At 39.0% G+C, this 16,412-nt stretch overlaps 1 protein-coding gene across 1 annotated transcript in view; it reads left to right on the forward strand.

Annotated features, from left to right (window-relative positions):
* Window positions 1-16,412, forward strand: part of KCNQ4 (potassium voltage-gated channel subfamily Q member 4) — a 518,522-nt gene that overhangs the window by 342,959 nt on the left and 159,151 nt on the right. Inside the window, exon 4 of the mRNA XM_053707227.1 lies at window positions 8,500-8,675. Within this exon, the coding sequence (XP_053563202.1) occupies window positions 8,500-8,675 (176 nt within the window). The remainder of the gene's footprint in view (window positions 1-8,499; window positions 8,676-16,412) is intronic.

The raw sequence follows: 16,412 nt of genomic DNA on the forward strand, positions 1-16,412 counted from the left end.
AATAAAATAAACATAATAGCTACCCCTATAATACCTTACACACAGTTTAGATTGCTTAAAATAAAATAAACATAATAGCTACCCCTATAATACCTTACACACAGTTTAGATTGCTTAAAATAAAATAAACATAATAGCTACCCCTATAATACCTTACACACAGTTTAGATTGCTTAAAATAAAATAAACATAATAGCTACCCCTATAATACCTTACACACAGTTTAGATTGCTTAAAATAAAATAAACATAATAGCTACCCCTATAATACCTTACACACAGTTTAGATTGCTTAAAATAAAATAAACATAATAGCTACCCCTATAATAACTTACACACAGTTTAGATTGCTTAAAATAAAATAAACATAATAGCTACCCCTATAATACCTTACACACAGTTTAGATTGCTTAAAATAAAATAAACATAATAGCTACCCCTATAATACCTTACACACAGTTTAGATTGCTTAAAATAAAATAAACATAATAGCTACCCCTATAATACCTTACACACAGTTTAGATTGCTTAAAATAAAATAAACATAATAGCTACCCCTATAATACCTTACACACAGTTTAGATTGCTTAAAATAAAATAAACATAATAGCTACCCCTATAATACCTTACACACAGTTTAGATTGCTTAAAATAACATAAACATAATAGCTACCCCTATAATAACTTACACACAGTTTAGATTGCTTAAAATAAAATAAACATAATAGCTACCCCTATAATAACTTACACACAGTTTAGATTGCTTAAAATAAAATAAACATAATAGCTACCCCTATAATACCTTACACACAGTTTAGATTGCTTAAAATAAAATAAACATAATAGCTACCCCTATAATACCTTACACACAGTTTAGATTGCTTAAAATAAAATAAACATAATAGCTACCCCTATAATACCTTACACACAGTTTAGATTGCTTAAAATAAAATAAACATAATAGCTACCCCTATAATACCTTACACACAGTTTAGATTGCTTAAAATAAAATAAACATAATAGCTACCCCTATAATACCTTACACACAGTTTAGATTGCTTAAAATAAAATAAACATAATAGCTACCCCTATAATACCTTACACACAGTTTAGATTGCTTAAAGTAAAATAAACATAATAGCTACCCCTATAATAACTTACACACAGTTTAGATTGCTTAAAGTAAAATAAACATAATAGCTACCCCTATAATAACTTACACACAGTTTAGATTGCTTAAAATAAAATAAACATAATAGCTACCCCTATAATACCTTACACACAGTTTAGATTGCTTAAAATAAAATAAACATAATAGCTACCCCTATAATACCTTACACACAGTTTAGATTGCTTAAAATAAAATAAACATAATAGCTACCCCTATAATACACTACTTGGTTTAGATTGCTTAAAATAAAATAAACATAATAGCTACCCCTATAATACACTACTTGGTTTAGATTGCTTAAAATAAAATAAACATACATCACTCTGTCCAAACTATGCTATGTCAGAGCACATATTGTTGTGTGTCAGATGAGCCCGTAGGTGCCAATATGGGCATAGGACTGTAGTGGCACATGTCTTTTGGGTATGTTTATTTTATTTATTAAAGTACATGAAAAACCTTTTGCTTTTGTGTAAAAATGTTGCTTGTCCCATGCTCTCTAAAGAGACCAAAAAGCAAATTCAGTAACCTGCAAATGCTGCAAATCAAATAGCTGGTTTAGGCAATTTGCAGCATTTTGATAACCTTGGTTACAGATTTAGTTTTTTGGCCTCTCTAGAGAGAATGGGAGAAAGCTTCCCTTTTTCCTATAAACAAAAGGGGTTCAATGTCCCTTTAATCCAATCTTATAGGTAAATATCATATTAACAGGTGTTTGGTCAAGAAGGAAGTAAAATAGCTATGCAATGTGTGTATGTTGCAATGACAAATATGCGCTTCATTCATCTTTGCTACCTTATGCTTCACTTTCCAATGACATATTCCTTTCTTTATAAGTACTTTCCAGTCTCTCTCTTTTTTATTCTCATTGGACTTGCATCTTTTTCTCTCATTCTCTCTTTCACTCTTGTCTACAGATGTTGCAAATCCGTAGGGACAAAGCCTTTCTGTTGTCTACATCTCCCCCACAGCAGAACAGCTGCCTTGCATTGTAGTGGTAGAGTGAACTATAAATGGATGGGCGGGTAGGTAGGGGGAAGCGATGCTGCAGAGCCAGCATTGTCACAGGTAATAGATGGATTGTGTAAGGAGAAAGAGACTCTTCAGCAAGATTTAAACAATAAACGTCACTAAGAGAGTCAGTCCACCGAGTGCTTTCACACCACCCCCACCCATATGAAAGAGCCATAGTCAGAAATGTAACCAGAATAGTTTGCTTCTTTAAAAACCTAAACTTATAGATTTGAATAAATTGTTTAAATTATAATGATTTTATGTTATATTTATTTCACAGGGATAATGTGTTTTCAAATACAAATTCTGCAAAAATAAAAATAATTTTTTAATCTATGTTGCAAATCAGTCTTCATTATACATTAGCAACACTATTATTATTATTATTATTATTATTATTATTTAATTTCAGAGAGGATGAAAGCTTTGTTGATTCATAGAATGGCCCTCTAGTGTGGGGGGTAGGCAGCAAATAATACTGTTAAGGTAGACATTGGGCTTCCCTCGTATACTTGACTATATAGAACAAGGAGCAAATAGCAAGAGGTCATAAAAGGCAAGCAAGATGTCTCTAAGCTGTTGTTAAAGAGTTTTTATAGTCTGGTCTTAAAGGGACAGTCTACTCCAGATACACTTTTTACCTTTTGTGATTACTTTGTATCTAAGCCTCTGCAGACTGCCCCCTTATTTCAGTTCTTTTGACAGACTTGCATTTTTTAGCCAATCACTGTTGACTCATAAATATATCCACAGGAGTGAACACAATATTATCTATATGGCACTCACAAGCTAGTGTTGTCTAGCTGTGAAAAATTGTCAAAATGCACTGAGATAAGAGGCGGGCCTTCAAGGGCTTAGAAGTTAGCCTACCTAGGTTTAGTTTTCAACAAAGAATACCAAGAGATCAAAGCAAATTTGATGATAAAAGTGAATTGGAAAGTTGTTTAAAATTGCATGCCCTATCTGCATCATGAAAGTTTAGTTTTGACTAGACTGTCCCTTTAAGTATTTCTAACCCAAGCAGGTTAGATTTAAAGGGACGGTGAAATGTAAAAAAAAAAAAAAAAAAAAACATATGCCTTGGTAAACAATGTAATTTTTGCAGTACTAACTGATTGGCTGACTGGCGGTATCCTTCTCAAAAGCTATATTGCTAGTAACACACAAGTTGGACTTTACATATGTAGTTTACCCCTTTTCTGGGGTTAAAGGGACATAAAACCCCAAAAAATTATTTCATAATTCAGATAAATCATACAATTTTAAACAACATTCCATTGTACTTCTATTATCTATTTTGCTTTATTCTCTTGGTATCCTTTGTCGAAGGAAGAGTAATGTACTACTGGGAGCATATGTGCAGCCACCAATCAGCAACTTCCAAGTTTACCTAGGTATATTCTTTTCAACAAAGAATAACAAATAAACTAAACAAATTAGATAATAGAAATAAAGTGAAAAGTTATTTAAAAATTGCACGACTAATCTGAATTATGAAAAAAAAATATGGGTTTCATGTCCCTTAAAATACACATTAAGATATGCGCCTAGATTTAGAGTTCTGCGGTAGCCGTCAAAAGCAGCGTTAAGGGCTCCTAACGCTGCTTTTGTCCGCCCGCTGGTATTTAGAGTCGTGTAGGTAAAGGTCTAACGCTCACTTTCAAGCCGCGACTTTTCCATACCGCAGATCCCCTTACGCCAATTGCGTATCCTATCTTTTCAATGGGATCTTACTAACGCTGGTATTTAGAGTCTTGTCTGAAGTGAGCGTTACAACTCTACCGACAAAACTCCTACCGCCCATGGAAAGGCTGTAGTTAAGAGCTTTCTGGGCTAACGCCGGTTTATAAAGCTCTTAACTACAGTGCTCTAAAGTACACTAACACCCATAAACTACCTATGTACCCCTAAACCGAGGTCCCCCCACATCGCCGCCACTATAATAAAAAATTTTAACCCCTAATCTGCCGACCGCACATCGCTGCCACCTACATTATCCCTATGAACCCCTAATCTGCTGCCCCTAACATCGCCGACACCTATATTATATTTATTAACCCCTAATCTGCCCCCCCCCCAACGTCGCCGCTACCTTACCTACACTTATTAACCCCTAATCTGCCGACCGGACCTCGCGGCTACTCTAATAAAGTTATTAACCCCTAAACCGCCGCACTCCCGCCTCGCAAACCCTATAATAAATAGTATTAACCCCTAATCTGCCCTCCCTAACATCGCCGCCACCTAACTTCAAGTATTAACACCCTAATCTGCCGACCGGACCTCGCCGCTACTCTAATAAATGTAGTAACCCCTAAAGCTAAATCTAACCCTAACCCTAACACCCCCCTAAATTAAATATAATTTTAATCTAACGAAATAAATTAAATCTTCTTAACTAAAGTATTCCTATTTAAAACTAAATACTTACCTGTAAAATAAACCCTAATATAGCTACAATATAACGAATAATTATATTGTAGCTATTTTAGGATTTATATTTATTTTACAGGCAACTTTGTATTTATTTTAACTAGGTACAATAGCTATTAAATAGTTATTTACTATTTAATAGCTACCTAGTTAAAATAATTACAAAATTACCTGTAAAATAAATCCTAACCTAAGTTACAATTAAACCTAACACTACACTATAATTAAATAAATTACTTAAATTTAAAAACTATATATATATATAACTATAAACTAAATTACAAAAAAAAACAAACACTAAATTAGCAATCAGCCACTCAGATTTTTCCTACCTTAATTCCGATTAGCTGATAGAATCCTATAAGCCAATCGGAATTCGAGGGACGCCATCTTGGATGACGTCACTTAAAGGAACCTTCATTCTCCGGGTAGTTGTCGGGGAAGGAGGATGTTCCGCGCCGGAGGTCTTGAAGATGGAGCCGCTCCTCGTCGGATGGATGAAGATAGAAGATGGCGCTTGGATGAAGATGTCTGCCGGTCCGGATGTCCTCTTCTGCCCGGATAGGATGAAGACTTCTGCCGCTCCGGATGTCCTCTTTTGGTCCATTGGTGCCCGGCTGGGTGAACACGGCTCAAGGTAGGGAGATCTTCAGGGGGGTAGTGTTAGGTTTATTTAAGGGGGTTTAGGTTAGAGTAGGGGTATGTGGGTGGTGGGTTGTAATGTTGGGGGGTGGTATTGTGTTTTTTTTTACAGGCAAAAGAGCTGATTACTTTGGGGCATGCCCCGCAAAAAGCCCTTTTAAGGGCTGGTAATAGAGCTGTTAACTTTTATAATTTAGATTAGGGTAGGGAATTTTTTTTATTTTGGGGGGCTTTGTTATTTTATTAGGGGGCTTAGAGTAGGTGTAATTAGCTTAAAATTCTTGTAATCTTTTTTTATTTTTTGTAATTTAGTGTTGTTTTTTTTTGTAATTTAGTTTAGTTTATTTAATTGTAGGTAATTTATTTAATTATAGTGTAGTGTTAGGTTTAATTGTAACTTAGGTTAGGATTTATTTTACAGGTAATTTTTTAATTATTTTAACTAGGTAGCTATTAAATAGTAAATAACTATTTAATAGCTATTGTACCTAGTTCAAATAAAGACAAAGTTGCCTGTAAAATAAATATAAATCCTAAAATAGCTACAATATAATTATTCGTTATATTGTAGCTATATTAGGGTTTATTTTACAGGTAAGTATTTAGTTTTAAATAGGAATACTTTAGTTAATAAGATTTAATTTATTTAGTTAGATTAAATTTATATTTAATTTAGGGGGGTGTTAGGCTTAGACTTAGCTTTAGGGGTTACTATATTTATTAGAGTAGCGGCGAGGTCCGGTCGGCAGATTAGGGGTTAATACTTGAAGTTAGGTGGCGGCGATGTTAGGGAGGGCAGATTAGGGGTTAATACTATTTATTATAGGGTTTGCGAGGCGGGAGTGCGGCGGTTTAGGGGTTAATAACTTTATTAGAGTAGCAGCGAGGTCCGGTCGGCAGATTAGGGGTTAATAAGTGTAGGTAAGGTAGCGGCGAAGTTGGGGGGGCAGATTAGGGGTTAATAAATATAATACAGGTGTCGGCGATGTTAGGGGCAGCAGATTAGGGGTACATAGGGATAATGTAGGTTGTGGCGGTGTCCGGAGCGGCAGATTAGGGGTTAATTGTGTAATGCAGGTGTCAGCGATAGCGGGGGGCGGCAGATTAGGGGTTAATATGTGTAAGGTTGGTGTTTAGACTCGGGGTTCAATTTTAGGGTGTTAGGTGCAGACTTAGAAACTGTTTCCCCATAGGAAACAATGGGGCTGCATTAGGAGCTTAACGCTGCTTTTTTGCAGGTGTTAGGTTTTTTTCTGCCCAAACTGCCCCATGGTTTCCTATGGGGGAATCGTGCACAAGCACGTTTTTCCAGCTAGCCACTACTGTAAGCAACGCTGGTATTGAGGGTTGAAGTGGTGGTAAATATGCCTTTACGCTCCCTTTTTGGAGCCTAACGCAGCTCTTCAGAGAACTCTCAATACCAGCGTTGTTTAGAAGCAGCTCTAGAAAAAAAGACGCGTAGCTAACGCACCCCTTCGGGTGATTGTATATATGTGTGTGTGTATATATATATATATTATATTTATTTATTTTTTTAAACATTTTATCTTGACTGAAAATGAGCCCTGCTCCTATCCAGGAATCCAATACAGGCATATAGCAGTAGGGATGGGGGGCTGTTCTTTTAAAAAATGCTGTGCCTTGCTGATATCAATTGTAGATGCAGTTAACCCAGCAGATATATAGCAGAGGGGACTGCAGTAAAGCTTTTAGTATCAGTACCATAAGGTTAAACAAGAACTGGAGAGGCTTGTCTCAGTAGTCAAGAATCATTACTGAATGAGAAACTTAGAATTACATACGAGTTTATTAGTAAATCTAGCATATAGTAGAATTCACTGCAATTTGTGAATTTAGACAAGTATGCGTTAGAGGCTTTGTGCATGCAAAGCTTTGATTTTCTGTATGTAAGCTATTACTAGCTTAAAAGAAAATGCTCAATACTGATATGGTGGTTTAATTTCGACCAGCTACCCCTATAATACCTTACACACAGTTTAGATTGCTTAAAATAAAATAAACATAATAGCTACCCCTATGATAACTTACACACAGTTTAGATTGCTTAAAATAAAATAAACATACATCACCCTGTCCAAAATATGCTATGTCAGAGCACATATTGTTGTGTGTCAGATGAGCATACTACAGACTGCCCGTAGGTGCCAATATGGGCATAGGACTGTAGTGGCACATGTATTTTGGGTATGTTTATTTTATTTATTAAAGTACATTAAAAACCTTTTGCTTTTGTGTAAAAATTATGCTTGTCCCATGCTCTCTAAAGAGGCCAAAAAGCAAATTATGTAACCTGCAAATGCTGCAAATCAAATAGCTGGTTTAGGCAATTTGCAGCATTTTGATAACCTAGAGAGCAGGAGATTGTGTGGGAGGTTCCATAATGATTACAAACCCTAAGTTTCAGACTGCAGACATCCCTAGGGGGGGAATATAAGTAAGTGGCTTTCCCTCCTCTTCACATCTTCTGCATGGGCTCTGCTTTTAGACTTCTATAGATTGATCAGCTGCTACTGAGATCACAAACAGAAAGTGAAAGTAAAACAGCCATTTTACAAATGTGTGCTCTTAAAGCAGCCACTAGATGGAGCTGGTTTGCAAGAAATCACATGCAAATCAATGCAGTACAACCACATCTGAGGATTTATTTTTTAGCAAAATATTGCATACTCTCTCGGTTTTTAAACCGCTGCAATTAATCGCGGTTTTAAATTGCATATGCTCTTGTGAGTGCAATGCTTCCTAGCAACACGAACGTTAGGTTGTGTTCGCATTGTGGCAAACTTGTAATGCCAGTGCACATTAGTGTGCACTGGTTTTACAAAGTGGAGCTCTAATATCGCTTTCATGAAAGTGATATATAGCGCTCCACTTGTAATCTAGCCCATATTATTTATTTTTGCATTGTCCATTTAAAATGAAACATTTAGCATCAGTCTTCAACCATATAATGCTCCTACGTTTTTTGTTCCTCTCCCCTCCATCTGCAAGGCAGAACCTGCTTATGGGATGTGCATTTCTTCTCTTATCCTTATTCTATAAAACATTATGTCATCATACCCAGCTATCCTTTCCTAAAAAAATAATCATATGAGTCTGTGTTAGCTAAAAGCTCTGCTTGCTATGAAGTTTGAAGTAATGAACTTGGCATCCCCTCTCCTGTAATTTGTTTTTCAATAAACTAAGCATTCTAACCCCTGCCCTTGTCTTTTTCTCTAACAGATTTCATTGTACTGGTGGCCTCATTGGCTGTCATTGCAGCTGGTACTCAGGGTAATATCTTTGCCACCTCTGCTCTACGCAGCATGCGGTTCCTGCAAATTCTGCGCATGGTGCGCATGGACAGACGGGGCGGCACCTGGAAACTATTAGGGTCTGTGGTGTATGCCCACAGCAAGGTAAAAGCTATTATTGTCTGGCCAGAGCATTATAGGACTGTGATACAAAGTATATGCAGAGCTATAAATAGTACTGTAACACATACTGTATTGAATTGCCTCTGATTCACTAAGATTGGAACAGGATCTCGAGTGTCACCAATTCCTGTTTTATTCAATGCAACCTGTTTATTAAAAAACATAAAGAATAGTGAGACTTAGGGAATTGCTACATAAAGTATTACATATGCTGTATGGGCACCAGCATTCAAACACCACACTTTCTCAGAGAGTTAGCAGTATCCTACAAATTAAGTCTTTACTAACACAATACACTTCAGTGCCAGCTCTCTAAGCAGACATGGTATGTGCTCTAGTCACACAGCATATGTGCGTATAAAGCTAAAACAGTAATACGTTTTTCTAGAAGCATTTTCCTAATGGAAGTATGTTGCATTTGTGCGTTTCAATTTTGACCTTTCTGTCCGTTTAATTTGTGAAAATAAAGAGGCCACACAAATCTCAGTGAATCTAGGGGGTGAATATTTTGTATATATCTATACAGTGCTACACACAATACTTATATGCTGTGTTAAATTAAATATCTGCGTAGTGTCTTTCTGCACTTAAGACAAAATTACAATACATGTGTGATTAATTTAAAGGGACATGTAACTCATAAAGTGCTTTACAAAAGAAACATTTGTAAATAATTTAATTTCATTACTTTAGCCCTAATTACAAGGTATTGCAGTGAAATGCCTGGTGTCATCCTTGTTTCTGGTCTCCTTCGTTATAACCAGTTAGGAACGGATGTAAATAAGTTTCTCGTATGAGTTAACCAATCACCTTCTAGAATGTTGCAGCCTCAGGTAAATTTCTAAAGCACTAGTGTTTTCAACAATGTTTGCAGCAGTGTTATATATTGTTGCAAGCACTGTTGCTATTAAAGACATGTGCACACTCCTGAGCTACTATATATCTACCTAGTTTTCTTCATAAATGGAAAGAGTCCACAGCTGCATTCATTACTTTTGGGAATTCAGAACCTGACCACCACGAGGAGGCAAAGGCACCCCAGTCAAAGGCTTAAATACTCCTCCCACTTCCCTATTCCCCCAGTCATTCTTTGCCTTTCGTCCTAGGAGGTTGGCAGAGAAGTGTCAGAAGTTTTCGATAGTCTTTTATGGAGGATAGTACTCTTTGGCATAGGACTGGAGTTTTAAGTAGTCCTTTCAGCCTCTCAGTGAGAGCATGGGTGTAGGCTAGAGTCCGGAGATGCAGGGAGAGTCTTTCTGTGAAACCATCCCGACTCATATTAACAGCTCCAAAAGCAATCAGCGTTGATGAGTTTCGCTGCCTGCTTTTTTCTCTCAAGTCCATGGCAGAGTCGATGCTACTATCTGTCACACTTGAAGGGCAGTGTTCCTGTTCCACGGTGTAGATTCCAGTAGATTGTTTTATTTTACTTTCATCATGGATGTATTGTAATTTGAACTCTTTATCCGAGAGAGATTACAACCTTTCGGGGATAACTTTAACATAGGGTCTCAGTGAGGCTCCTTTTTGTATCTAGGAATCAAGGGTTAATATCTCCTGAGGGGGATTAGGGGGCGTCAGGGTGCCAGGAATCAGACTGAGACAAGTAGTTAAAAAATAATCACACCTTTATTAATAGCAAAGAATAATAAAAAGGCCACAAGTCAAATAACAAGCCAGGAATCAAAACTAGAGCTGGTAGTCAGACGAGCCGAGTCAGGAGCCAAAGCGAATAGTCAGACGAGCCGAGTCAGGAGCCAAAGCGAGTAGTCAGACGAGACGGAATCAGGAACAAGGAGAACAGCAGAGTCAGGAACAAGCCAGGGATCAGGAACCAGGAGGGACATCAGACAGCCAGGTAATACACAGGAGCTCTCACAAACAGGTCTGAGAAAACGCAAGGGCAAAGCATACTGAACAGAGGCCCTTTAAATAATAAGTGATGACATCACAATTCTGAGACTGCATCCTGTCTCACACGGATGATGTACACCAGTCTGGCCATAAAAGGAAGTGCAGGAAATGGGCAGCATCACACAGTATGCACCAGAGTCAGCAAGAGAGGTTAGTAAAATGACTGCCAGCAGCACATGGCAAGCAAAGCAGGGAAAAAACCCTGTCAGGGGGTTTATAATAATGTTTGTTATGTGATTCTGTCTGCTTCTGTGTAGTGTTGCTTCAGCTCATGGCTATTTTGGAACATAACGACCTATGTCTATTGACACAACCTTTTTGGTTGGGCGCACTTTTGCATGGACCGCACATTTTTCCTTGTGACTCCATTTCCGGTTTCCTGACTGCGTGGCGATGGAGAAATCCTAGTCCGCTGGTGTCTGGTTCTCTGGAGGCGGCAGTGTCTCAGTCATGGATTCTTGGAGACGGATGTCTCTGATTCAGACTCTACTTCTTGCGAAGACTATGAATTGGCCAGGGTGATACATGCCCATCAGTTATGTTACAAATACCGTTTTAGAGGGCTCTGTTCCTCAGGATCAGGGAATCGGGTGCCCACTGAGCCATCCGTCTCTGGGGATTCTATTTCTCTCAAGACAAGTTCCCTACCATCAACTCTTACTACGCAGCAGTGTGGCCTGTTCCCACTGGAGGTTACGACACAGTTCCGCATGGCCATATCTTTGGCGCTGGCGCATCTGCACCTCCCAGGAGTGTGCTTACGATATTGTCCATGTTTCGTTAACCAGGGCTCGTCAGGCGTGGGATCGCCTGGTCCAGTTCAGCCTTTTGGGGGAGCGACTGCCCCTGAGGCCTTTAGGGGGTCAACCTTCGTGGCTGGTGTTTCCTTTTGTCCTGGCGGAGGTATGTTGCGCCTTTCATTATAGACGATTGGCGTTGCTGGAGGATCCCACTCTTAATGGGTCTGGGGATTCTCAGTCTTACTCTTCGACTGGCTTGTATACATAGACATAAGGGGATGAAGTAATCTTCATATAGTCTTTGTTATTTGTGTATCCTTTTCCAGTTCTGAGCTTAGAAGTCTTAGACCCCTGTTGGGCTGGTCCTGCGGGTCTGTCCGTTCTTCCTGGGCGATAACCTAGAGGTTGACTTATCTTTTATTTTCATCCGGTGAGGATGATTTTTATTTGGTCTAAAGCTCATGTTGTGGTGTGATGTTTCCATTAACTTTCCTCTCTGGAATTGATACTCGCGATTTTGTGGTCGCACTGTTTACAAATGTCTGTCTGACTGTTCTTATCCCTCCATCATCGGGGGAGACTCTATGTGGCCTTGACAGTGCTGGGGCCCTTGGTTTCAGGCTGGTCCTGACTGGGTACAAATCGTTCTGTCCTTCAGGCCTAGTTCAGACACGTGGCACCTTTTTATGTCCGGTTGGTCCGGTAAAGGGCGCCTAGTGATCACAATGTTATTCGTGGGGTTGTCTTGTTTTATTTTAAAAGCTTCAGCTAGCATCCTGAGAGGACTTGAGGGTCCGTGGTTGCTTAGGGTCATGGGGGATTGGTTAAGTCCTCAATCTAGTGGGCCGGGACTCCGTTGAGATCCACGGCAACATGCTCAGTCGTTTCTGAATTTTTCCGGGAACTAGAGTGTTCCTTCCGTTTGTGGGTTGGAGGCTTGGAGGATTTAGGTCCTTCCTACCACCGTTCTTATGGTTTTGCCTTTCATGGTCTCTTTGGAAGTGCCCTTTTAGGACTTGTTCCTTTTAGAGGTTCTCTTCCTTTGGGTCGAGACTTTCTGGACTTCGTCCGTTTTTTCTGGCAGCTTTGGTCGCTTAATTAGGAAGTGAAGGCCGTGAGGCTCTGTCTTCCTTCGGGAGTTAGTCGTCTCCATATCATGGGCGATAGGAGGTGTTGTCTCTTTTTCCAAGCTTTTTGCTTAGGGGATGTTTTTCTGCCTGGGTTCGGGATTCTTTGCATTCTTCTCCCTTGGGTGTGGTCCTTTGGAACGTTAATCTCAAAGGATTATGAAGACTAGCCTTTGAGATTAGTGCTTAGTGCTGCCCTTGAGGCCTTTGGGCTCTAGAGAAATTGCGTGACTTTGTTGTGGCCTAGTACCTTGCTGGGGGGTATTGACCTCCGGCTAAGGGTGTTCTCTTCCCTTTGGGCTGGGAATTACGTGTGAGTCCTGTACCCGTTCTCCGGGTTTCCCGGTTCTCATCCCCTGTGAGGGTATCTTGTGTTCCCTGAGGGTGTCGTTCATTCTAGAACGATTCTGGGTCCTGGGTCCGGAGTTCTTGTCTTGGATCCTTCTTGGATGTCTGGAGACTTATGATCCAGTGGACTGGTTCGGGACGACCCAGTTTTTTTCAGGGACCCTATGTTGCGACATAGGGGCTAGCTCATTGGGCTTGCAAGCAGGCAGGCCAGAGTTCACATCTACCTTCGGGTACTGGTTAGGAGGTTGGATCAGGTGGTTTATTTCTGTAAGGGGCAGCATTTGCTGCTCTGTGGGCTCTGATCTCCTGTTGGAAATTGATCTCTCTACGTAGAGACTGTCTAAGAGAGTTGTGACAGGTCTTCCTACAGATCTATTGCACTTTTCTCTGTTCCAGGTCCTAGGGGGTTCTCCTTGGGAGTGCCTATTTTGGAGGAGCATATTGGGTTGGCACCTGAGCTGGGGTCTTACTGTCCCCCTGTCTATCAAACATGTTTGTAGCTTGGACTGGTCTGGTGTTGGAGCAAGATCTGAGATCTGTTGCTCTGCTATTTCGTCCTCAGAGCATTCGAGGTACAGTAAGCCTTTTTGAGGTTTCTCCTTTCTCCACATTCAGGATTTGTGGGAAGGACTTAGATAGCCTGCAACGTTATCCACTGGTTAGTGGATACTTAGCAATCTGAAGGATACTATCTTCAGCTGCTTTCTACTTGCCCTGCAAGTATTTAAGTTTCACAGTCATTTTTAGATGACTGCAGCATGCAGTGTTTTTGCTTCAGGTTTTTTTTCTGGAGGTTCCTTATGCTAGCTGGAAGCTAGCTCAGCATACTAATGCACTGTGGCTACTCTGTACTGTAGCAAATCGAGGGTTGCATGTTCGATCCCTGGCGAGGTCTGCTTAGCCTTTCCTCCTTTCGAGGTTGATAAAATGAGCAGCGCCTTGAGTCCCTTAAGGGGGATTAGCCTCGCTTTACAAGTACAATCATAATACAGTTGTTTGTTCCCTTTCTTTAGTAAGAGGTGTGTTGTTTGGAGACCGACTGCTGGGGGGCTGTTGAGTCTAGTTCCTGCGGTCTCTAGCAAGGCTGTGGACTATGTGTGGGTCAGTGTCCTTGGACTTTTTCTTTTTAAAGTTGTTCTCGGCTTTGGACGAAGCAGGATTTTGTTGGGTAGGGGTTTTCAGGCCTGTGCCCTCAGAATGGGCCACCTCTTGTACCCTCCCGTTTTTTGCATTCAGTGTCCACTATAGCTTGGGTATTGTTTTCCCAAAAGTAATGAATGCAGCTGTGGAATCTTTCCATGTATGAAGAAAAACTTAAATTATGCTTACCTGATAATTTTCTTTTCTTCAGATGGAAAGAGTCCACAGATCCCCGCCCGTATTTTTTCTGTGGGGCATCTGTTATGTTTGTTCTTCTGGCACCTTTTCACCCTGATGTTTCTTCTACTGTTCCTTGTTACTCGGCAGAATGACTGGGGGATGAGGGAAGTGGGAGGAGTATTTAAGCCTTTGGCTGGGGTGTCTTTGCCCCCCCCCCTGGTGGCTAGGTTCTGAATTCCCAAAAGTAATGAATGCAGCTGTGGACTCTTTCCATCTGAAGAAAAGAAAATTATCAGGTAAACATCATTTATTTATTTTTTTCTATTTAATTGGAAAGTTGTTTAAAGTTGTATGTCCCATCTGAATCATTTTTACTGTCCCTTAACGTTAGTGACATAGACTGTGCGTTGCGTGTCCTAAGTGGTTTAAATCCCTCTTATAGCATTCCCTGAGGCATGGAGAATACACTTTTTTCTCTGTTGGTGAGACCTACTCTATATAACTGCTTAATACAGAAATGACAGCCGATGTAAAGGGTACATCATCTGTTGACAAAATTACAGTTAACATTAAAAACCATATGAAAAACTTCATATGTCATATAGCATGTTTCAAATTTTCATTCTCACAGTGTTACAAATAAAAAGAACATACTTACATTTGGATATCTAATTTTGTTTCCTCTTATGACTGCCCCATCATTGAATCTGCTTCTTCCATCCAACCCCTACCGCAACCGTTTTGTACCATGAATCATTTGTGCCATAGAGGGATTACAGAGGCGCCCCATCTCCCCACACATCCGGATCTAAATCTTTTGCATTGCTCATGCGCTCTACTTCAGCTTTGGCCAAAAAAATAATTTCGACTGAGCAGAACTTCAGTATGCTTGTATTTTTTATTAACAATAGGGATCACATACAAAGTAAATATATAGGTGTTCCATAATAGTAAGCTGTATTATAAACTTTGCAAGTAAGTTTTAATCTTTTAAACAATACCTGCTAGTTTAGATGAATCTTTGTACACATACTTGTCTCACCATCCTTTCAGTGGCTAGATGAGCAATTAAAAGAGATATTCTGTATTTAATGTGAAACCTAGTTTGCATATTTATTATTTGAACTATGACCAAAGAGAAACAATTTTTATATTTACTTACCATACTTATATGTTGTATAAACATGTTTTCAAAACTTGCCCCCTCAACACTGGTGATGTGCTCGATTGTTGAAAAGGCACAGATTCCTATACTTTTCTATAGGGTCTGACCACTTTTTGTATAACATTTCACCCTTCAGGAGCTTTGCAAGACTGAAATGAGCATTTCAAAACAGACCTGGCAATCCTTTTATCATTTGGCCCTTAAATAGAACAGATAATTTTTTTAAGTAATAAACATTCTGCATGAAGATTAAATGTTGGCTTTGATGTTCCTTTAAATGCCTGGTATACAAAATGAATACAAGCAGTAGAAGTCAGGAATTAATAGAGACCACTACGTCTGTCTGGTATTTCTGCACAGCAAAGCTGTTACCCTTAATTAGTATCTAACTATTCTTTACACAGTCTCATACCTTTATAATTAGCCTGTATGGTTAAAATGGTGTAATGAAGAAGAAAAAAAATCCTGTATAAAGCTATAATGTGTTTTTCATTCAACATTAATAAACATTTTATTCAACTAATGAAATTATGTAAAATGTATTTTACCTTTTAATTACACAGTATTTAACTCCCTATAGGTACCTTTATCCCTAGGCAATATAATTAGATTTTTAAATTGCAAAATAAAATATTTCTTCTTTCATTTTTCTTTGTATTTTTTTCAAGGGAAGCAGCATCCAGCTTCTTTTTGTGTGTAGATCACATTTACTAAGCTAACAATAAAAAGCTTCTGATCTGTTGTAATAGGGGGTTAAAGGGAGAGTAAACACCTTGTAATTACACAACATTTCTGTTGTGTTGCTATAGAACAATATGGGCTAGATTACAAGTGGATCCCTAATTCACTCCCTCAAACAGGCAAATTCACTCTTTTGGGCCGCACAATAAATAAACAGCCATTATAAGTGGATTGTTATTGCAACCGTGAGCCTTGAGCTCAGGGTAGCAATTAATGCTCAAAAAAATTAACAAGAGGTCAGACCCCTGGTTGATTTTTAAATGTCCCCCAATCGGCTCCAAAATACAGTGTGTAGTGCTTATTAAAATAATATATATATATTATATCAGCATTTAAATAAAAGTGCCTTTACATTGCAGTC

Source organism: Bombina bombina, chromosome 3 (assembly GCF_027579735.1).
Source record: "Bombina bombina isolate aBomBom1 chromosome 3, aBomBom1.pri, whole genome shotgun sequence".
Lineage (NCBI taxonomy): Eukaryota > Metazoa > Chordata > Amphibia > Anura > Bombinatoridae > Bombina > Bombina bombina.